The sequence below is a fragment of the Brachionichthys hirsutus genome, chromosome 16, assembly GCF_040956055.1.
Source record: "Brachionichthys hirsutus isolate HB-005 chromosome 16, CSIRO-AGI_Bhir_v1, whole genome shotgun sequence".
NCBI lineage: Eukaryota > Metazoa > Chordata > Actinopteri > Lophiiformes > Brachionichthyidae > Brachionichthys > Brachionichthys hirsutus.
In genome coordinates, this window is record NC_090912.1 from 5,837,853 (window position 1) to 5,861,767 (window position 23,915).

A 23,915-nucleotide genomic window follows, 5' to 3' on the forward strand; every position below is an offset into this window, starting at 1 on the left:
GACCCTGAAGACCGGTGACACAAATGTTACACCGTTCAAAAGCAATCCTCACAATCAAAGTGTTTCTTCATGCTGGCTGATCTACTGCTTCATTAACGATGTAAGAATGTGACTTTTACTGGTAAAAATGGGTAGAATAGATTGACATGAATAATAAATCTTAGTTCAGGACTATTATGTGAACTCTACTTACCTCGTCTCTGATCTGTTCGTGGAAAAATGGAAGCAAGATCATCCATGTCGAGACATTTTTCTCCACGTGAGCAGCAGGGATTGTCCCAATTCGCCCCATCGTCACCACCACACCTTGACTTTCACTGTCATCCTCCAGGACTGCCATGTCACTCAAGATACCCCTCGAAGACGTCCAGCTCCGTGTCCGTGTCGTACGGGACAGACGCGGGGTCGGATAGCACCCCGAGGTCCACCAGTGCCTGGTCCATGTCCTCGGGCAGAAATACTATCCCTACATTCAGTACGATGTACTCCATCAGAAAGGCATAGTAGAGGATCAGGACGTTCACAAAGAACAGGCCCAGATAAAACATATATGGGAGTTCGTCCAACAGCGATTCAACCGAATCTAGATGGGCATAAACCGGATGTGTCATAGACAAAAAGAAAAAAGAAAAGAAAGAAGAGGAATAAATATCTGGATCCGTGTTTTTCGTGTGATCTGGTTGGCTGGTGCTAAAAATCTAGAAATCCTTTGGTGGAAAAGGAACTGGGGGCGTCCATCGCGTCCCGACGTGGAAGCAGTGAGGGGGGGGGCAGCTTCGTTTTTAAAGTCTGGGTTCCTCCAACGACAGTTTAACCGCGCTTATCAAAAGGAAACGAGGAAAGACATGCGGACACGAGGTCGCACTGTTCATGGCTAATTATATCGCACGGATCGAGTTCGCCAGCTCAACGCGTTCCTGACGTCGGCTTGCGGGATTTCACGCCATGTATACTCAAACGGACGCTAAAAACCGCAACACCGAATGGGAGTAGAGGAAAACGCTAACATTTGTACAAGACTCACACTGGAATGCTCACGAACACGCGAGTTTGACGATGTCGTTACAGATAAATGTCCTAAAAAAAAGAATTGTCGTCCATGTCAAAACAGTCCTGAACACAAAGCGACGCGTGACGCCTCGGCAGCTGATTGGCTCACGCTTTGTACACTCCTGTTGTGATTCGTCTGCTGATTGTCAGTCGGGGACGTGTCGCAACCTTTAGTCGTCATTAATAACATGGGAAGTGCATTTTGTAGTTTTCTTCCAGCCCAACTTATATATGATCGGAAACAGTGCAGCTGGGAAAGAACAACAACTCCCAAACGAACCGTGATTTGAACCATTTACGTAATGCTCCCTTGCCCTGCCGCTGATATCGCTGCCTGTCACTTTCTGTTTTGCTAAGTGGCTATCCAGACGGGAAAGTGGCTGTAATGGTTACCCAAAGATACTAATGCGAGCAGAGACAACGAGCCCGGCAACATAAAGCCACCGTTTTAACATTACAACCATGTTTGGCCGGTCACGAAGCTGGGTTGGAGGGCAGGGGAGAACGAAAAATATCCACTCCTTGGACCATTTGAAGTAAGTAGCTAGCATTATATATACACGCTAACATCAGCCGATGTCGACAACAAGCGGCAATGTAATTAACTGAGTTGTCATGAGCTAAAAAAAAAACAAATTAGGTAGCTGTAAATTTAGTTGGCGAATTAATAAGTCGAGTTTCTGCTTGGCAAGATAACACTGGATATGTGGTCTAGCTTGTGGCAGGCTTCAACAGTTGTATTCCTAAATGTGCTTTCTTTGGCTCTTTTTCTTTTCATTCATGTCTCTACATCAGGTATATGTACCATGTCCTAACCAAAAACACCACAGTGACCGATCACAACAGAAACCTTCTAGTTGAGACCATCCGTTCGATCACAGAGATCCTCATCTGGGGTGACCAGAATGACAGTTCTGTGTTTGAGTAAGTGCCAGTTAGTGTTTTTACATCATATATGTATGTATATTTGTAAGATCCATGTGAATCAAAGTGACAGATTTGAAGATAATTATATTTCAAGAAGAAGTAATTGCGATCCTCTTGTATGCGTTTGTGTGTACACTAATATAAATGCATGTATATACACCTGCATATGTTCAGTTTCTTCCTAGAGAAGAACATGTTTGCCTTCTTCCTGAACATCCTGCGTCAGAAATCAGGACGTTACGTGTGTGTCCAGCTCCTCCAGACTCTCAACATTCTGTTCGAAAACATCAGTCATGAGACATCCTTGTGTAAGTATTACAATCAGCGCTCTGACAAGTTGGCTGAGGATATAAAGATCTTAAAGCGGTGTGCATGTGATTCAAATCTGTCACCAAACAAGTTGGATGACAGATTTCAGACTTGGATTAAAAAATACTTTTACGTGGTATTATACTGGAAAATGTTGTGTTAGAAATGTTAGTTTTGTTGTTACTTGGCAACCACATGCCCGTCGAATGATATGTTAACTTATGCAGTGGCGTTCCATCCTATACAAAGTAAGTATGGTTTGTGTTTTGATCAATTGTGAAGGAATTAAAACATGCATGTGGTATTGTGTCAGCAGGACTTGTGTACACACTGTGCTCAGTAATCAATAGTTCAACCTCACTGATCTGATGAGAGGAGAGCAAACACAAACCTTTGTCTTCGCTTCTCTCCTCAAGATTATCTCTTGTCAAACAACCATGTAAACTCGATCATCGTCCACAAGTTTGACTTCTCAGACGAGGAGATCATGGCCTACTATATCTCCTTCCTCAAGACCCTGTCCCTCAAACTCAACAATCACACTGTGCATTTCTTCTACAACGAGGTGAGGATGGGCTCAGTGATCTGGCCAAAAAAAAAATATCACGGTCTGTTTATTCATTGTAAAAAAAAATACACAATACAAATTGCGATCATTGTTCTCGAGTTTGAAAAGCCTTCTAGGAGAGAATCAGAAAAATGCAGAGCTACCGGTTTGTCAAAGGCAGATGAACCAAGTGCAGCATGCTGACGTGTTGGATCTGTCATGTCTCACGCTGATAATCTATTCATTGGGGGTGAACCTCTGCAACCTTTATGCTGTGCTGATTAAATATAAAAATAAAATTGCTCAGGTTTTAGCACGCAATTCTAACTTAAAAATGCAACAATGCCGAGAATGTCTGTCCCCACCAGCTTCTCTCTCTCTCTCTCTCTCGCTCTCTGTGTGCGTGCTTGTCTGTCGCCTGAGTGAGGCGGTGCAGTTCTTTGCCATGCTTACTGGGTCCCACTCTGTCTCCCACACACAGCACACTAATGACTTTGCCCTGTACACCGAAGCCATTAAGTTTTTCAACCACCCTGAAAGCATGGTCCGTATCGCAGTCCGCACCATCACGCTCAACGTCTATAAAGGTGAGAACCCACGACGCACATGTGCACATGCTAATCACGCACGCACACAAAAGCATGCGCATACACAGTTTTTAGAATTCTTTCAAAAAGTACTTTAAAATGAACTGCTACATGGATATTTTGTCATTACTCACAACAACCCAGGTTTCAGGACAGCAACACTTTATTTTCTGTGGTGGAATTCTGACTTTGTTCATCCGATCCTGTCGTGTGTGTGTTTATCCTGTGCGTTGGAACCTTTCCTGTTATTTATTTAAATCATTTTTTGCGCTTGCTTTTGTTTGCCAACTAATGTATAACATTACAATTAATTATAGATTTAATACCCAAGCCAAGAGTTATCAGGGTTGAAGTTCACTTCTTTTAACTTTGCTTGGGTGCGGTGCCTAATATTGTGTTATCACAAAGTCCAGTATGACTGCCCCATTACACCATTCTTAGAATAGTCAGGAGGCACTGCTGTAATATGATATATTCATTTCTTGTGATTTTTGTCCACTGAAAACTTGAGTTATGTCCAAATATTTTAATTTGCAATCACTTATCAAATGCTTGAAATACAGTAATACCTCAACATACGAGTGCCTTGACATACCAGTGTTCCGAGACACGTTTTTTCCATTATTATTAGCGTTGATTTGGGTGTTTTTAGATGGCCGTAATGGATTAAATTGTTTTCAGTTATTTTATATGGGAAAATGTATTTGACATGCGAGAGATTTGAGTTACGAGCTCGGTCCAGGAACGAATTATACTCGTATGTCAATGTATTACTAAAGTTGTTGTCACTTATCAATTCATTAGCTCAAGCGCTGCTATCCATGACAAACTAGAAAAAGACTTTTACCAGCATCAGTGTAAGTTTTTTTAATCTGTTTTATGTACAGGTATATTCTCTATGAAGAAGGTGCTTGGTTCAGTCAAAAGCAAACGTGAACTTGTAGATGTTGAGGATGACTTAAACTCCTTTTCCAGACGTGCCATTGTCTGCACTTTATTTAGTTGAGGTGCCTGTGGGGAACCTTCCCACCTCCACCCGTCCACAGCCACCCCTTAACTCACATTAACCCTGTCTGTGTTTCCCCCTCTCCCCTCTCCTCTTCAACAACCACTCCTCTTCCTCTCCTTGTCTCTCTCCTCTACCTCCTCCCTCTACACGCCCCATCTGCCTAACTCCAGTTTCATGTAAGTTGGTTCCATTCATTCAGTCTTTTTCTCAGGGCTGTGTATCCAGAAACATTTCTGACCTCGTTCAGCCATATTTGATGCAGTTGCTTTTCAAAAACTAGTTTTAAAGTGGGTCGTAAGCCATTCAGTATTTTTCTGGTTTGGCTAATTCTTATCATTATAGTCATTGAAGTTTAACGCCGCGACTATGTTGATTTAAAAAATGTAACAGTGTGGAGACTGTCAGTGTTTGTCGATACCAGCCCTGTTGTTCCTGAATGTATTTGTTATATTTGCATAAATCCAAATTGTTTAAATTCCTGTTCTCGTATACCATTTTGTATCACTCAGTCCCATACATGCTAAAACCTGCATGCAGTTGGCTGATCTAAATAATTTATTCTCCTTCTAAAGACTTGACATCTGCAGCACCACTCATGCTGGTTGTCATGGTGATGGGCTTAAATAGTTTTGGTGACTGTGGTGATTCAATCGATATCTCCCCTTGCTTTCATTCTCAGTTCATGCACTGATGGTTTAAGCTGAGACGACGCAAGTTTTCTTTTTATGTGTTTCGTTTGTTTGGTTTGGCCGGTCATTCACTCCCTGAATGAGAAGTCAGTTTGACCCATGCAGAATGGAAATTACCGGTATTATCGGCTAACATTTTTTTCCTTTGAATAACTACGTAAGCAAGTTGAAGGAGGCAGAGCTGTAAACTTCGCCAATTCAGATGCAAGAATGAATTTTTCATTGCTTTGGTATATCTGCTGCTCTTATTTGTAGTATTAATGCCTGTAGTGTTAGATACAACACCTCTCTTTTATAAGGCAGGCCTGACCTTCATCTGTCTGATCTGATTAATCTATTACAGCTTTATTTTGTAGTCTGTTCAAGCAGTCAATACATTTCAGGGCTAGCCAGTTGTCTCGGTTCATAGTACACAAGGCCTTCCTTTATTCCCATACACAAACAATAGATTGACTTGATCTGCTCCTGCTTAATTTGACCCAACATCTGAATTGGGCTCTTGTTTTCAGTGGTTTTGGGGCTTTGGTGTCGGGTTTTTAATTTTTTCTTGAATCATGTTCAACAATCTAATTGTGTTAATTTTTTTGGGGGGGGGGTTATAAAGTGTATATTTAAATGAGTATGTGTGAATGTCTGTGAATACTCGAGACCTGCAGCCTCGTAAACAAACTCAACTCTCTCTAGTGGACAACCAGCACATGCTGCACTACATTCGAGATAAGACGGCGGCGCCGTATTTCAGCAACTTGGTCTGGTTTATCGGCAGCCATGTCATCGAACTGGACAAGTGTGTGCAGACGGATGAAGAGTAAGAACCATTGAATCCTTCTTGGTGTTACTCACCGTGACCTCTAGAGGGCAGACTTGTAAAGGATTTGTAACCTGAATGTGTTTTGTTTCTTGATTTTGATCCTTTCCTTCTCTCTTGGAACCTTTTTTGTGTTCCAGACATAAAAACAGAGGGAAGTTAAGTGACCTGGTGGCAGAGCATCTGGACCACCTCCACTACCTGAACGATATCCTCATCATCAGCTGTGAATTTCTCAATGATGTTTTGACTGACCACCTACTCAACCGTCTCTTCCTGCCGCTCTATGTCTACTCCTTGGTTGGCACCGAAAAGGTTCAGAGCTGTGCTCTTCTGTCTTGGTCGAACTTAGATCCCATTAAATGTTGAGAGCGATCCAGATACACGTCTCCGGCTTTTCCCATTAACTTATAATGGGGGCGTTTTCAAAAAATATCTTTAAAAAATATGCATTCAATTCTGTCACCAATAATCCAAGTCATAAAGGGCTCTGATCATTCACTATCATGCAAAATGTCTTCTGGGTGTGACCCAGAATGAGGTCAGGATTATTCTTTTTACATTTTAACATTGAAAATCCCATTTATTCAAAAATCTGTTTAAAAATGCACAACTCCGATTCACTTTTACTTTTCATGGTTGGTGTATAAAGATACCAAGAACAATTTAGAACCTTTTGATGAAGATCCAGATCACCATGTGGACGGTGTAAATCCAAATAGGAGGGGAATGAGCTGCTTGGCGGAGGTCTACGCTCCAAGTGCTTTACCAGTTTTAGCTCTTTGCCTTGTGTGTCTCCGGTTTTATTTCTTTCATCTTCTAAATGACTGTTTAGTGTGTAACTTTGACTGAGCTCTAGTTTTCTTTTTCCTTTAGTCTGAAGAGCGAAAGATCAACCCTCAGGTGTCTCTCTACTTGCTCTCTCAAGTAAGTAACACACTTGTCAAATTGATAGCATTATACCAAAATATATCTATACCTACCAGATGTGTGGTTTCTTATGGAGAGCTAACAATAGCGGCAAAAATTATTTTGAGGCCGGGAAGCCGTCCTGCATTGTTCAAAATATGTTTTGTATTTGTGAGGAGGTCGACCCGATGTTTTTTTTTAATGTGCTATTGTAACTCATTCCTTTCTTTGTGTTTTCTAGGTGTTTCTGATCATCCACTATCAACCGCTGGTCAACACACTGGCCAATGTGGTCCTCAACGGAGACCTGTCTGTCTTCACCCCACAGACGGATGTGCGCAGCTCACAAAAACACACGGTAACACACAAACAAGACGTACACACGGTGCTTTGTATAATGTAATATATTCATCGCACACATTTGCCCTCTCTCTGTCTTTCTCGGTGTGTCTCTCTGTCTCTCAAACACAATGAGTTCCAGAAGTGTGCGTAGGTAGTTATGACATTTTGGAGTCATGCTTTTCTCCCTAATTTACCCACATCAAGTAAAGATGAATATAATTATCTACAACTGTTTATCAAACTCTCTCTCCTTATTTCCCATTGAAGCCCCCGACTAGACCCTCCTATTTCTTCCACCTCTCTCCCTCATCTTCTCTTTTTAGTCACATCTGTATCTTTCAGTCCTTTTTCTCATTGTCTGCCTTTCTTTCCATCTCCCCCTCCCTCCCCCTCCCTCCCCCTTACTTTCACTGCCTGATTCCCCTCACCTCTCCTCTCATTTTGAATTCTCTCCTCCTCTTAGTCTCTTCTTTCCTCTGCTCCTCTCACTTCACCACCACAAATACACGCACACACCTTTTGACCATCTTTTTGTGAAGTTAGCGGGTGTTGAGGTGGTGAGCGTTTCTGAGAACCCTTGTGGTTGTTCTCTGTTTTGTGTGCGAGACCTGTGGCTGTTGTAAGAAGCAACCTACATTTTCAGTGAATGTGAGCGGAGGTGTGACATCTAAATAATGTCGGTTTACCACAACAGGAGGCAGCCAGCGATTCATTTAGCAATTGTCTCTGTTTCCACATTTTATGGCTTTAAAAGTAACATCCTGCAATCAGGGGTGTGTTGGGATATTGTGTGTGTGTGTGTGTGTGTGTGTGTGTGTGTACCTGTACCTGTACAACAGAAGCTCCTGAATTGTTATGAAGCTTTTAAGCAGGTGATTGTGCATAATTTATGTGACAGCCGCTTTTCACAGGCTTTAAAAGGTGGTTTGTTTGTTTTTTTGTTTTTTTTGGTGGTGGTGGTGGTGGGGGGGGGGGGGTCTTCAAATGGACTCAGTTTTACCTTTGCCAAGAAGATTCAGAGGAGCTTTTCTAATTACTTAAGGAAATTCCTGATGATGGATGAAAATAATTTCTTTTTAAAGGCATTTCTTCCATGCCAAACTGCTGCTGCATAATTATTTGATTCGTTGTAGATGAAACATGGACGTGGGTTCTGTTTTTGGACAGGTGATCACACGTACTTCCTGTTTGTGCACGATGTAGCTTTAATTAGGTCACATGAGGGTACAGTGACACAGCTGGCTCCCCTAACCCAAATGTCTTTCCTGGAAGAAGTGCCTTTTTTCCTCTCACTGTCTCTTCTTTTTTTTAAAAGCAGGCTTACACGAAAGTGCACCAATTAGCCATATTTTGCAGCTGTTTTAGCTCTGTGTACATTTGTCTTTGACCTGAAAAGTCTATATGTGTGTGTGTAGGTGTGTGTTTGTGTATAAGTGTAGGTGTGTCTTAAATGCTGCCTGACCTCCATTTGTTTCTCAGCATATTGAGAATGGTTTACCAGAACAGGTGTGCCTCTCTCTCTCTCTCTTACACACACACACACACACACGCACACACACAAGCACAAATGTACACACTTGAATAGGTGTCATTGTGATGCAAATGAGATTTTTTTTTCAGGGTTCTGTGAACACAAAACTCACTTTTTCAGTTCAGATTTGAGTCATGGTTTGTGATTGTCGTGGCATCGGGGTGTAGATGGCTGTTGTCACCGGCCAGCGCTCGCAGTGCGGTAAGGCCAAACCACCAATTTAGGGAGATGAGAACTGGTCTGAGCAGATGATCGAGGTCTGTCTGTCCTCCAGACTGACGTACTGCACACATTCTCTACCGGTGCATCGGCTTTACTTTGTAAACCACAAGTTGTCTAACAAACAGTGGTTTGTTTGTTTCAGTTTTGTTGTTAGTGATGCAGATTGCTCGTGGTAACGGTGTGCGCTTGGCTGCTGCGTCAGACGGTCGATGTCTTCACATCAGAACTAGAGTCAGGTCGCTGGAATTATGAGTATGAATGAAGTCAAGAGGACTAGAGCACTTTGGCTTGTAATAGCAACATGGTGTTAGTTTGAACATAGCTAAAACATCTAAAACACATTAAATCCCCTCTCTCAGCCACTTTCGTGGTCAGTTTTCATTTTTTTGTTTATTTATTAGGCATGGCAATAATTATCAGTGATCAATCGGGTTTCCTGTAAATCACTGTCTTTATGCAGCATTGGTGATCAGCTGTTTCCTCTGTGTGTGTGTGTGTGTGTGTGCGTGTGTGTGTGTGTGTGTGTGTGCCAGCAGCTTGGTACACGCTTCAGGGCTGTATGCGACAAACTGCTTTCTTCATCGCTCAGTGTGACTGCGTGTGCGTGTGCTCGTGCGTGTGCGTGTGCTCGTGCGTGCTCACGTGCGTGCTCACGTGCCTTCACACTTGTGTGCTAACTGATCATTTTCTTTTCTTCTCAAATGAATATTTCTCAAGAAGGAAGTGGCTCGTGCGTTTTAACACGCCTCTATCAACAAGATGGCACAAATGATTTACTGTAACCGGAGTTTGAGAAGACGAAGGCAAATCGGGTGCAACAGATGTGCTGAACGATCATGTGTGTCTGCTTTACATGCAGACCAACCAGTAAACGGTTACAGTACCATTGCTTTCTGGAAGCAGGGCTATTAACTGTTTAGCATCAATACTCGACTAAATACACCCCTTCAGTTTGAATTACCGGTAATACACAAACATATATCTTCTTTTTCCTCAGCATGAGCTGAGGTTGGCTTGTGCTTTTCAGCCCAGTGCTCGTGTGAACGTTACACAGCCGCCATTTTGTTTGAGGTTTGAATGCACACAATACTTTCACAGCAATATCTTCACCAAAGAGGATTGCAACAAAATATAAAGCTGATAATTATTCAGTGATCCTCGCACCCACGTGGCTGACTTCTTTTTTCCTATGTTCAATGCTCCGTTTTTCTGCCCCCTCCCCCAGACCGGTGCAGCAGGTGTGCGTCGGTTCACCAAACCCCCGGAGTCTCTGGAGCGATCCCTTGAGCTGTCGCGTCACCGGGGCCGCAAGAGAACTCAAAAGAGGCCAAACTACAAGAACCTGGGCGAGGACGAGGATGAAGAAAGGACTGGGGGAGGAGGAGGAGGCAGTGGTGGGGGAGCAGAAGATGGCTGGGAGGATGACGGCAGCGGAGAGAGGGAGGGAGGCCGAGAGAGGGAGAAGGGAAAAGGTACAGAGGGTTCTAAGGGAAGCAGAGCAAGTGGGGTGACGGCGGAAGGTGAGTGTGTGTCTCATTGGACGCACTATACAGGACCGTGTTTTGTGTCTTTATTCCCATCAGTCTGACGCAGTCTCCCATGATGCACCCTGGTTACCCAACAGCCACCATAGCAGCAGTCCTCGTCTCCAAACAGAAAAGAAAGAGATGACAGAACAGCTTAATAGTTGGCAGCATCTGAACCTTGACCTTTATATGGCGGTCTTTTTTTACACTTAATGTTTGAGCGCTGAATCCAGTGTGCAAATGACTGCTGTCATCTCCAGGGATTTACCGTCTATCAGCCTCTACTCAGGAATGTAGAAGTAAAGCATGAAGAAAGTAAATGTCTTCTTTGTTTCGAGATGAGGCTTCCCTATTTTTGCTGCTTCCCCTGTTTGGCACGGCTGATCATGAACTTCCATGGCAGCTGACTCTCCATTTCCACGGTGACGCCTCATTCATACCGCGCTCCTCACCTCTCCGCCTGTTTCTCACTCCTGCTCTGTGTACATGTGCGTTTTACGGTTGTGGTCATTATCACTATCTGAAATGATTCCTCCTCTACCTTAACTGAGACTCGGGAGGGGGACCAGTGCCGTACTTTACAGTGTACGGGACCTTTCAAGGCCCAAATATCGGTCATTTTTTTCAGTACGGTTTTCTAGCTCACATGTTGCTGTGGGCTGCAGAGGAACGGATTCGAAATGACACACCATTTTTGGGTGGAAAAACCACCAACCATCTTCAATTGACAGAAATAGATCCGATGAATGAACAGAGTTTAGGTTTAATGTTAGCTGAGATTAGCTTTTGCATTTGTTGCCTTTCTTCATTCGGCAAAGTATGAGAAGGAAGCCTTTCAGAATGTACGTTACTGTCACTGGGGACATTTTCCTCTATTGGGTGTGTTTTTGCCATGTGATGGGAATACAAGAACAGCTCCACATTCATGGGTATTTATGCAAGTATGAAGTACGTGCATTTGTGCACACAGAGATAGAAATGGTGGTGATGGAGAAGTGCAAGGTGCCGGAGCTGACGGAGCAGAACATCACTGATGAGGAGAAGACTGCTGCAGCCCGAATGCAAACACAGCGGAGCAGGTACGCACACGTTAACACACAAACGGATTGGTGTGGAAGGAAAGACGGGAATGCTCTAGACTGATGATGTCTTCTCTCGCTTTCAGACCGTTTTTAGACATGGTGTACAGCGCTCTGGACTGCACCAGTGACGACTACCACGCCCTGTTTGTACTCTGCTTGCTTTATGCTGTCTCACACAGCAAAGGTTGGCCTTTCATGTCAAAATACACACATAGAATTAGGTCTATGGCTGCTTATTCTACTGCAGGGCAATGAAGAGAGCGTTGAGTATAATATGATTGGCTGGAAGGCAGTGTCAGGGAGGGTGGAGACCCTCCCCCTATTGTGGGGCCCGACACTACGCTGTCCGTCATTCTTTTGTTCACCTCTCTTTTCTGGATTTATTTTAAAACCTCAATTCATTTTTGAGTGACTCAGTATGAATCCCTTCTACATGGAGGCTCTCCACCCTCCCTGACACTGACATGCTTAGTCCTAGCCAATCCTCACTGGCAGAATGCAGTAGGAGCTACTGATGAGGTCAGGCCAAGGGTGTTACCAATGTGAGACATGAAACAAGTGCTAATAAAGACAACCTCCATGTATTGCAATGATGGATGCAGTTATAAACCTGTAGCATCACAGTATTGAAGCATTTGCCACTTATTCTACAAACAGCCTTTTCCTCACCTGATTTGACTGCCTGTCTTTTCTGCAGGCATAAACCGAGAGCTTCTGGAACGTTTACAGTTGCCAGTTCCTGAGCAGGAGAGAAATTGTTACAGTCTGGTGCTGGTAGAGAGACTGATCAGAGTTATAAGCCAGGCAGCGCAGCCAGGTAACGCGTAAAGACTCTCTCTCTCACACACACACACACACACACAATGTAAACCTTTATAAACACACATACAGATGGTCCTCACTTAACGACGGCGTTACGTTCCAAAGACCCCATCGCTAAACGGTCTCAGCGTTGAACAAAACCCCCATTGACCGACTTTTTGTGTGGTCAAAACAGGATAAAGCGGACATGAAAATGAAGGAATAAAAATACTTGATTTGCATACGTATAGGACATTTATACTGTACATATGTATGTACTCACAATTCTACAGCCAGTACATTCTGCTTGTCGTAACAGTGAGTCCTTGTTGCTAAACACACACTTTTAAATTGAGGACCACCTGTATATAACCATCTATTATATATATTGTGAAGTCAAAATGGAACTAAAAATAATAACGATCAACATTTATTTTCTTTGTGTGTGTGTGTGTTTGTGTGTAGATGGTAAAGTGCGTCTCGCTACCTTGGAGCTGAGCTGCCTCTTATTAAAGCGGTCTGTGCTGTCTGGGAACAATTGTATAATCAAAGATGTTCATCTGGCCTGCTTAGAGGTAAAACACACGAGAGTACACATTATCTACATGCTACATACATAAATAAAGTTTTTGCATACACACACAGGTTCAGGTATCAGGCCTGTCATGAAATAACTATCTATGCCTGACGTCACTTTTCTGAATCTTTAGGTGACGGTTTGTTTGTTGTGTCTTAACATAACATTTTTCAGTGTAATTTACATGTGATGGTTTAAAAACAATGACAATAAGTATTATCATTTTCTCCTCCTCCAATATTTAAACTTTACATCTCACCTCTAAATTGTCTTCTCTTCCTCCTCCTTTGCTATCGCTGACCCGTCCTTTATCTCCTGCTATTCAGTGTTTCTGGGAAATCTTCCATTTCCTTATTCGACACATGCAAGTCAAACTTCTCGCTGCGGGTTTTTTCCTCTCTTTAAATGGGAGTTACAGGAAATACTCATGTCACTACTGCTTGTGTGATAAAGTTTTAGTTTTGTTTTTTGTTTTTTTTCCTCCAAAGTTAATCTTATCTGTCGGAGCTTGAAACTGAATTGAAACCTGACCATGGTCTTTTTAGCTCGCAGGTCTGGTCAGGGTTCACTGAGTATCGAGCCCAGTCAGTGTAGCTTTACTGGGGGTTCCATCTTCAGAAATGGTTTAACAGAGAGCCCCTTTCAGTCAGGTCGTCAATCCTTTTTTCTTCTTCTAAATGTGTGCTAGTTAGACAAAAAGTAATCATTCTTAATCTCTGAGATTGTCCTAACTCGCCTCCTTCTCACTGATGTCTGATAAAAAAACTGGCCGGCATTTCTAAGTAGTTTGTTCAGCGTGACTCACTAAATGCTTCACATTGTGTTTTGATTTCTACCTTCAACTGGAACTGGTCTTGCGGAACTTCGTACAGGAGAGAAAGTGTTACGTCATTTAATGTTTAAAGTACATCATATTGGTTTCCTATGAAGTGTCATACTAATTAACTCTTGAATAGTCATGTTAACAATGTTGTCATTTAGAAGCCACCATCGGCGTCCTTGAGTGCCGAGAAAAGCGCCTTTAAATAAAATGTATTATTATTATATTGCGTAATAAATCTCTTGAATAAAAGAACTATAAAATCACAGCATATTTTATTCAATTTCAACATGAATCTAAATTAAATGGAAATTAGTTTGTTCATTTTGCCAGTCTGGCTTCTGTCCCATGTAAATTTTAAAATATGTTGAATTTCTAATCTAAATAATATTTTCTTTCCATTTATTTCTACGATCCGTTTGTAGTTTGGAAATATATTCTTATTGTGAGTATATTTCTAGACATTTGTGTTCAGACTGTGTATTTATTGATTCATACTGTTTATATTTATACATACATGCTTATGTTTACAGGGTGCTAGAGAAGAAAGTCTACACTTGCTGCGGAGATTCTACAAAGTGAGTGTACCCGACACGCACTCCTTAGGGATCTATCATTTGAGTGTATTCACTGATAATAACAGCAACCATTTCCCTGAATATGTTCCATGTGAAACTGAAACTGCTTCCTCATATTTATTGGACTACATCATAAACAAACTGCTTTTGTGACAGCTGCTTTTTTATGACTGTCTGTGGACATCGGTTTCTGATTCGGTTTGTGTCTCTTGGCTGGACTCCAACCATGTGGAGTGGACCATCAAGACAGAAGACTTTAATTTCAGCAAAATTCCACTGTGAACAACAAACAATAAATTAAATTAAATTAAAGAATTTAGGATAAAGACTAACCTGTAAACATTTTCTTCAGGATCTCAGCGGCACAATCTTACTGAGTACAGCTTGACTAAATGTTCCAGGCTGTGTGTAGCATGAGACAATTATTTGTTTTTTAAAGTGGTCTCGCTATCCTTGCTTGTGAACGAGTGAGTCTTGAGGAATTGTAATTTTATTCTGTTACCTCAGGGAGAGGAGATCTTTCTGGACATGTTTGAGGATGAATACAGAAGCATGACGGTTTGTTTATTTTCTCCTTGAAAGATTAAATCTGACCGACTCAAATTTACAAATGTATTCTTGAAGCTGCTCATGTTTGCCCTGATACTGGATGTGTTTTAGTCTGCATGTGTGTATGTTACAGAATAAGCCTCTGAATGTGGAGTATCTCATGATGGATGCCTCAGTGCTGCTACCACCCACTGGTACCCCTCTGACTGGCATTGACTTTGTCAAGAGACTGCCCTGTGGAGACGTGGAAAAGACCCGGAGAGTGCGTCTAGAGCAGACTGGAGCTGGTTCACTTTACATTTAAACAGTTAAATCTGAAGTCAATAACTATGAGGTTCTCGGGTTCCTGAAAAGTTGAAATATGAGTCTCCCCTTGAACCTTTGGATCACATTAAATCAAACAATCCGTAATTTTTGCTGAAATATTTAAAACACCTCAGTATTTGCACAATAAATAAAGAACTGGCTACCTGTATGTGGAGGGTTAGCGCAGATGAAAGATAAAATGTCATAGCCTCAGTCAGATAGTGGGAAACAAACACTCTATGATTATGTGATTATCTCCTGTCTGCAGTTTTTCATTCTTGGACTTTTGCCATTTTTATTTTTGCAACTGTCAGTCTCTAACCGTTTTTTGTGGGGCCTGTCCGGTCTGTCTACAGGCAATCCGAGTGTTCTTCATGTTGAGGTCCTTATCGCTTCAGCTCCAGGGAGAACCTGAGATGCAGCTGCCTCTGACCAGGCCAGAAGATCTCATCAAAACTGATGACGTCTTAGACCTCAGTAAGACACGAAGTAGTTGACTGTGCATGGAAGAAAACTAGACCACAGGTTGTGTGTGATGCAGCTAAGCTGTTTGTGTCGTTCTCTAACATCAGTAATTATCTCCCTGTATCTCACACCGACTGTAAACAACACCGCAGACGTGTAAGGGCATGCTTAATAATAGGTAGACACATTCAAAAACGCATGGGTGTTGACAAATATACACACGAATATACACACACTGAGAACTCTCCTGTATGTCAGTCGTACTGTACGCACAAGTTGTAATGGAAACCTGAGCGTGGTTACCTTTGCCAAGTTACCACAAGAACATTTTCACAGTGAAGTTTACAGCAGAAATGATTCTATCAAGCATGCCGAATGTGCGAAAAGCACACATTTTTACAAATCTGATGCTGAACATATTTAGCAGTACAGATGTAAGTATTCTAGCTTCCGTCATCAGTTTCTAAAAAGGTCAGTATCTCAAAAATGAATGTTTTGGCTGCTCATCAGGTCCTTGTGTTGATACTGTAATAGCTTTCTGTATGCAATGTATGCCCTGCGCCATGTAAGTACACTAAAGTGCACTAAACGTTTTGGAGAAACACATTTTTAGAAGACTGTCAGTTTTTGAGTAACTTTTTCCAAGATGTTTTCCCTTCTCAGTGAAACTCTTCCCATGGTGTCAGAATCTCAGTAATTGATTGTTTTAAAACATAATTCCTTGGTTTAGATGTATTAATTAATTTATTAATTATTTTACAAAGTCGTCACTTTCATCCTGGGTAAGAACTCGCCTAGCAGATTATTGTGGGGAACTCGAGGGTCTTTCCTCATAGGGTTGGGAATTTTAACCTGCAGCCTTCCACCCACAGACTTTTCTGATCCGTTTCCACCTCGAATTTTACCACATCCTCGGGTATCTGTTGAATCACAGAACATTTGCCGGTGTCTAAATCCGTATCTGTCGGTGTAGGAGTACTAAAGTAAGGTCGTGTTGCATCCCATCAACAAGAACTTGGCCCAAAGTGTGAAGGCGGAACTCATGTCAATCAAAGGGGGGGCACAGTGATTCTGTTCAGCATGTGGATCATTAGTTTCACAAGATAAGCATTAAACTAATTACAAACTTAAATATATATATATTCTCAGTAGCATTAACTTGTCCATTACATACATGTCTTTATCTCTTAAGTCTTTTGAAAGAGGTATATTGACACAATCCAACCTCAGAATTTCAGTAGGACTTGGAGTTTTTTTTCCCCAAACCTCCTCAAGTCTGAGGTTTAAGTTGATCAGACTTCCCTTAATTTCCATGTTTAACGACTCTGTTTCTGTCCCCAACAGGCCATCACGGCAAATCTAGGTCCAACTCGGCAGCTGGTATTTCTTTTTTCGATGATCACTGTTTTAGTGGGCGAAATCAAGTTCCTGGCATCCCTCTTTGATCTATTAACACGAGAATGCGTTACACCACATGCCACCGTCTACATCGCCAGCTGACTGACCACGAGAGAGACACAAATATCATTCCACCAAAGATATTACCACATTAAAGGAACTAATGAGTGTACGCGAAGAGGCAGTCAGTTCCATTAGACTCAGCAGTTTAGAGTTGGAGAATTGAAAACAAGAAACTAGATAGAATGTTGATATAATGCAGGTGAAGACAGAGTAAGACTACAGAAAGAATTTAATTGGGGCGGTGTTGTGCGTCAGAGGGATGTAAAAGTTTTCAATTGGAACCAGTGCGAGTGGGTAGGTCATATTTAAAACAAAACATTTCCTGTTTACTTTGCTGTAGGTTTTGTGGTGAGCTGAAGTGTCGCTGCTCAGATGTTGGCGTATTGTTTGTTCATTGGCCTCCTAGATGTGTGCGAGAACATGGGGGTCTGTCCTTTTTAAAGGACAAGAAAGTAACAACCAGTCTTAAAGTCGAATGCAGACCCCCCGTTTTTCCCTGTGGGGGAATAAATAAAAGCCCCCCTTCACATAATTATTTTTCCATTCCTCCCCTGGCTCTTGATTCCTAGTCTTCTTTTCTTATGCAAATACATATTTTATGTGCTTTGAATTCAGAATGTCATTCCTAACCAGTAATCCCTTCGCCGAAGATTAAAGAGAGAAAAAGAGAAGAGACGAGCTGAATTACATGGCGTTGACGCCTCTGTCTGTCGTTTACAGATAACAGTGACCTCATAGCCTGCATGGTGATCAGTAAAGATGGCGGCCAAGCCCAGAGGTTCCTTGCTGTCGATGTATACCAGATGAGTCTGGTCGAGCCAGAAACCAAACGCCTTGGATGGGGCGTTGTCAAGTTTGCCGGCCTCCTGCAAGTAAGACGAAAGTAGTGTACTCCTGTAGTGGATGTGCCTGTGCGCCATCTGTTGACATATAGTTTTTGTGATGAAAAGGACACGACTAAAATGTAGTATAAAAATAAACACCAAAATATTGCAACACTTTCTTCTAACTGGTATATTATATCTAAATATTCCGTGTCTCCCCGCTTCTTCCTCTCAACAGGACATGCAGGTGTCCGGTGTTGAGGACGACAGCAGAGCGTTGAACATTGTCATCCATAAGCCCAGCTCCAACCCCCACGCCAAGCCCCTCCCCATCCTGCAGGCCAGCTTCATCTTTGCGGACCACATCCGCTGCATCATTGCCAAGCAGAGGCTGGCCAAGGGTCGCATCCAGGCCCGACGCATGAAGATGCAGAGGATTGCAGGCATGTAAACAGAAAGCTTTGTAAAGCTTCACCCCTCCTTTTACAGTCAAAGTAACACACAATTATGTTTGCATCATTTGTCATGTTAAATGTGGATGAGTCATTTGCACTTCCTGTCCTGATGTTCTTATACTTAAGAATCATGCACTAAATAATTTCTGAAATGTTGCCAATGTACTTCAAAAACAAAAATCTGACTTACTTTCCTACATTAAATGAGTTCATAGTTTAGTCTAATCTATTCTGTTTCCTGGTCAATAAGGATTGAATGAAGTCCCTCTGTGTAATAGAAGACAACTAGCCACTTTCTTTTATCCCACATGAAGAGTTTGTCACTGTCCTAGTTCTGGGTTTCTATCCCTCTGACACTCCCCATCTCCTGTGAATACAGTTCTGTTGGACCTGCCTGTCCAGCCCAGCGCCACAGAGGTGTTGGGTTTCAGCCAGACAGTCAATGCTTCACCCAGCGGCTTGCCTTTCCGATTCTACGAACAGTCGAGACGGGCGCCCAACGACCCCACGGCGAGCAGACCAGTGTTTGCCTCCGTGGATAAAGTACCAGGTAACCGGATTCTCTCATTCCTGCAGCCTGGACATTAATTCAAAGATCTGGGAACTGGGCTGTTTATTCCCTTTTCCCTGCTTTAAGTCCATGCATCGCAGACACTACGGGGTTGCGAATGATCACACATCAAGTCCGCAAATGTTGGCACCTGTTTGTCGTACTTGGAACTTTTATGAGAAATATGGCATACGCTATGTTAAAAAGATACGGTAATTGAATATAGAAAGTTTCTGAATCTTAGAGAAAACTTTGTTAGAAAGTTGTGACCTTCAACCCTGATCATATCTGTGGAAACGGGTGTGATATGATCCCTAGTGAAGATGTGAGTCAGCGTTCTCTACTATCAGGAGACTTCAATCAGAAGTTCTGTGTTGAAAAAGACTCCTCTGAGAATACTGCTGAAACCTTGCGAAACTTTACGGAAGCTTTCATTTGAGACCTGTTCAAGTTTGGTTGAAGACGTTTCACCTCTCATCCATGAGAGTTTACATACTTGTACTCTTGTTGGAGCAGGAAACAAAGAAGGGACCGAAACCACCAAGACAATCAGACTCCGCAGTAGTATTAATATTTCCTTTATGAACGCTAATGTTTCCCGGCAGTCATGAAACCTGACTAACGAAACCCCTGGAATCAGGTTAGTCAGGCTTCATGTGTACTTATATGCTGTGTTAGGGTAAAGAGCTGAAATACCTTTACACTGCGAAATGTAACAAACCAAGCATGCATGTGCACAAACCCAACAAACCGCACCTGTCTCAGAAGCAGGTGTGAGCATGTGAGCACACGGGCATGAACAATCTTTTCTTGCTAAAAAAGTTTTGAAAGAAAACTTGTGAATTGAGGACATCGGGCTACATGTAGGTCGTCTGAAGTAACTTCTCACGGTGGTGGTAACGCGCGTTTGTCTGTGTCTATACTCGTGTGTGTCATCTCCAGGTTTTGCAGTGGCTCACTGTGTGCCGCAGCACAGTCCCTCGCCCCTCTCCTCCCCCTCGCCTCCCTCCAGCGGGAGTGGAAGCACAGGAAGGTGTGACTCGGTTACATCGAGCACCATCTCTGCTCAGAGCCCAGCAGGTATCTGACATTCGGAACATTTGCTAAGTGCAGGTACATCTTCCAAACACGTACCTGCTTTACTCACAGAAATAGGGGTGTAGTTCAAAACACCGTGTGGTGGTGTGAGTTCAACCTTCTAAACACTCTGGAAACACGATCAACTGTTTACAGATGTGCATCATAATTTAGCACGTTCCTGCTTCACAGTGTGAAGCGTGTGTCTTGTCTTCATTTTACGTCGTATCAATGTATTTGACGCCACAATGCGACTGTAATCCTGTTGTGGTTTGTTCTGAGTTTGTAGCTCTGACATTGATTATTGTAAAATAGTTCTGTTGTATCTTTCAAACTGCACCATTACACTCTCACGATGTAAGTATGCTTACATAGTAGTGTGCATCATCCACACTAACTCTGTTACTGCGCTTTCACACCTACCCAGTTTGGTCCAGTCTCAGGGTGCAGCTGTGAAACTAGACCCAGATCAAAATCTGGATCAAACCGTAGGGTATTGGTCCAGCAAAAAATCTCCGGCTCAAACTGAACTGTGATTCGGAGACAGTGTCGGTAATAAAGGAAGGAAGCGTAGAGACAATCAGTCGTGGTAGAGAAGAGGAGACGAGGAGGAGGTGAGATATTTAATAGTGATCAGGTCTGACGACGGGATGCAGGAAGGTCTTGGAGAGCTCCAGAGGGCTTTTGCTCAATTGCAGTTTGGAACCAAAACTAACTTCAGTTAAAACTATCAGGTGTGAAAGCGGCAGATTGAATAATACAGCTGCTGCTACAGCCCCCCCCCCCCCCCCCTTTATGCCGTGTGCCCACCCTGTACCTCTTTATCCTGCTAGAATCTATCTAGAATGTATCTCCTCCGACCTGCTACACGCCGTGTTCCATGATGCATCCTTCATTTTGAGCGGCTTTAACAAATGTCAAATGTTGCTTTGGAGACGTGTTCAGTTCGTTTCCCAGCTCTATTAGTTTTTCAGTCATTAGTGATGACTCTTTGACTCTCTCCTTTATTTACAATGCTGCTGTTTCAGCACTTTTGAACATTATGCACCAAACCACATTGTGTGTGTTGGAATCAACTTGACAGTAAACCTGTTTCTGCACTGAGGTACTCGGTGAGCACACTGGTCTGCCTGTCTGTCTGCCTGTCTGTCTAAATGCATGTGTCGCCTCATTAGATGGCTGTACTGACAGCATTCATCGCTCCTGTGTTCGTATGCAAATCCCCGCTGTTTCATGGGTTCACACGCCTCACTCTCTCCTCTTCTCCTTCCTCCTCTAGACGACGGCACGTTTTTGGAGCACACCCCGCCCTCCTCCTCAGGCGGAGAAGGGGAAGAAGTAACGCTTGTCTCCTCTACAGCCGCTGCTCCGGCCCTGGCCCCGAGCCTCACCCCCGCATCCCAGCCCACCATCTCCCTCCTCACCGACGACAACGCAGACGCCCTCAGCGTCGAGTCGTTGACGCTGCTCCCTCCCGCCCATTCCTCGCATCTGCACCACTGCACCAGCCGCGTCCCCCCGTCGCACTCGCTCCAGAGGCCAGACGCCTCCATCACGGAGGAAGAGGAGGCTGCGGATGGTGAAGAGAAAAAGGGGGATGTCGAAGAAGGGCTGCAAGAGAGAGAGGGGTCGCCAACAGATGAGACTTCTGCAAGTGTAACAGAGGAAACCATGACAACGGCGCTAGTCGCGCCCACTGATGAGGCGCCAGAGGTTGGAGGCGTACCTGTGGAGGTTAATAGAGACAAAGAGCTGCAAGACAGAGACACTTCAGCCACAGAGAAGACGGAAGATGAAAGCCCGGACTCGCCTGAACTGGATTAATAACACACACACACTGCACTCGTGCACAAACATCACACAGGACAGTGACTTGAGAGGGATTGTGATTGTGTGATATGAATAGAGTTAAGGGGCTTTAGGAAGCATCTCAGCCTCCTTCTATCACGGAGGGAACAGAGGATGAAGCAGACACTGGTCCGACGAAAGGGAGGCTTTAAAGCACATCTTGCGTGTGCCTGCTCATGTTTTTAGCAAGCGCGCTAAAGGCACACAACCAGCAACGTTTTCTACTCATTCGAATCGATTGTCAACTCAAAGACACACACGGGCTCTATTTTTGTTTCTTGACTGTTACCCACTGGTGTTTTCTGGTGGTGGTCTCTGCTGTGCTAACAGACACACACACACACGCACATCCCGGACTCGGACTCACCTGCTGTTTTTTGATGGCAGGTGTGTCTAGAACGGCCATCATGATTGCGAGTTCTAGATTTGTTTATTTATTTTGCACTGGGGATCTGTTTATTTTTTTTAATTAGGTGGCGTTCATCCTGGATCAATCAGAACTGATAGTGTAAACGGTACTGAAGGTGGCGTGGACGGATCCATGGCTTCATCTTGAACGATCCAAAATGAGGTGTGTGAAGATGGCCTCGCGTGGAGCACACTGTCGGTTTCCGTCGTTGTTGGTGTTGCTGCCGTGGGCTGCAGGGTCACTTTATTACAGTTTAGCAAAGCGTTGGTTTCCAGATGTGCAACAGTAATCGGCGAACTTTAACCTCATTGGATTTACATTGATTGTTTCTGCATTCTGGGCTCTGGAGTGGTTTTATCTGTAATGGGTCACTGGGTTTGTAGTGAAAACTTTACTTTATGTGTACATGTACGCATCACTCTTTACGGGAAGCATAACAATAATTCTGCAACGCCAGCCTTCTCCTCAGGTCTGAACATCGCCATGACAACACTGGGTTGAATGTAGTATCTGCTGGTTGCCGCTCAGATGCTGACCTGAGCTCAGTTGATGTTTGCATCCTCTCCGCATTTCATGAAGCGACTAGCGGTAGCTTAGCATGCCCGGTCTCCAAGAAGAGCAGTGTTCACAGTCATCCCAGGAAACAAAGCATTCCTGGGAAAGCTGTCACTTTTCCTTGAGATGCTGTTCCAAGGTCTGTATCTGGGGTTGAACTCGCCCTCAGATGAATAAGCTACTGCAATAACCTTAAGAGAGGAGAGATGAATGTAACAACTTGTCTTTCCTACCAGAGTTTCCTGATTCATTTCAATGGGATCTGTGTTTTAATCCTAAATTCCTGACTTGATTTCTCACTAAAAGTTCATCTATTCTCTCGTCCTTCCTGATCCTCTTAATTATTTTCACTCCTGCCTTTGCATTCAGCTCAAGCCCTTCCTTCTTGTGCCATCGCCACACAGCTAAAGTCTTAATGCTCAGTCGTGTATATTTTTTAACTGTGATATGTGTAGAAAGGAGAAACTCAGCAATACGTTTTCTTTCTCATAGTATTGCCATCTTACTAATGTAAATATCTGAAGAGTGATGATCACTGACGTGTGCTGAAGAGGCCTGGCTCAGTTTGTAGAGCAGCTGGTGGCGCTTTAAAGGAACGTGTCGTCACGTATGGAGACGTGGCAGCATGTTGTCTCGAACCACTGGCAACCTCAATCCAAGCGTGTATAGTGGGTCTACTGTTTATATGCGCTGTAAATGCATTAGCTTTTAAACCTGTTATTGACCTCACACCGAGGAATAAATGAACTCTGCAATAAATTATTCTACCTAGCAACACAGAGACAGACGCTCTTTTTATTTCTCTCCTTCAGATTGTGTTTTGCAGGGTTGGTTAGTCGGGTTGAGAATGTCTAATGAGATGAGGTTTAACCTATTAGATTTGGCAGCGAATGGGAAAAAGATGGACTCGGGAAGCTTTCCAGACCGGCATGTTGTGCAGCGTAATCAAAGGTGGGGCCCTCTCCTTTGTTCCGGATCAATCTGACTGTGGAGATTGAGGGTATTCTCCTGTCAACAACCGAAGACCAGGAACAAACACATGCACCGCCTGTGCATGTTTGTCTTTGCTGTGAAGAGAAATTGTTCTGTCTGATGGATGTTC

General features: G+C 43.3%; 2 protein-coding genes across 2 annotated transcripts; one reads left to right on the forward strand and one right to left on the reverse strand.

Annotated features, from left to right (window-relative positions):
* Positions 1–341: 341 nt before the first annotated feature.
* dexi (Dexi homolog (mouse)) lies at positions 342–611 on the reverse strand. The gene has a single exon (XM_068750439.1). The coding sequence runs from the start codon at positions 609–611 to the stop codon at positions 342–344; it is 270 nt and encodes an 89-aa protein (XP_068606540.1).
* Positions 612–1,489: 878 nt separating this feature from the next.
* clec16a (C-type lectin domain containing 16A) lies at positions 1,490–23,589 on the forward strand. Its single transcript, XM_068749619.1, has 24 exons — positions 1,490–1,586; positions 1,846–1,974; positions 2,152–2,285; positions 2,703–2,851; positions 3,315–3,420; positions 4,600–4,605; positions 5,803–5,926; positions 6,067–6,241; positions 6,803–6,853; positions 7,077–7,193; positions 10,156–10,450; positions 11,427–11,535; positions 11,622–11,722; positions 12,236–12,355; positions 12,805–12,914; positions 14,270–14,314; positions 14,822–14,872; positions 14,997–15,125; positions 15,526–15,646; positions 17,816–17,967; positions 18,158–18,362; positions 18,754–18,924; positions 19,867–20,004; positions 21,281–23,589. Exons 1-24 carry the CDS (start codon positions 1,513–1,515, stop codon positions 21,823–21,825), a joined length of 3,357 nt encoding a protein of 1,118 aa, XP_068605720.1. The 5' UTR covers positions 1,490–1,512; the 3' UTR covers positions 21,826–23,589.
* The last annotated feature ends 326 nt before the right edge of the window (positions 23,590–23,915 follow it).

What these genes read in the sequence shown, in the direction of transcription:
- dexi (XM_068750439.1), bottom strand. Translation starts at nt 611, where the DNA reads ATGACACATCCGGTTTATGCCCATCTAGATTCGGTTGAATCGCTGTTG.
- clec16a (XM_068749619.1), top strand. Translation starts at nt 1,513, where the DNA reads ATGTTTGGCCGGTCACGAAGCTGGGTTGGAGGGCAGGGGAGAACGAAA. An exon ending in TGTGTGCAGACGGATGAAGA is followed by an intron (nt 5,927 to 6,066) that starts GTAAGAACCATT and finishes TTTGTGTTCCAG; the next exon opens with ACATAAAAACAGAGGGAAGT. An exon ending in AGTTTGCCGGCCTCCTGCAA is followed by an intron (nt 17,968 to 18,157) that starts GTAAGACGAAAG and finishes TCCTCTCAACAG; the next exon opens with GACATGCAGGTGTCCGGTGT.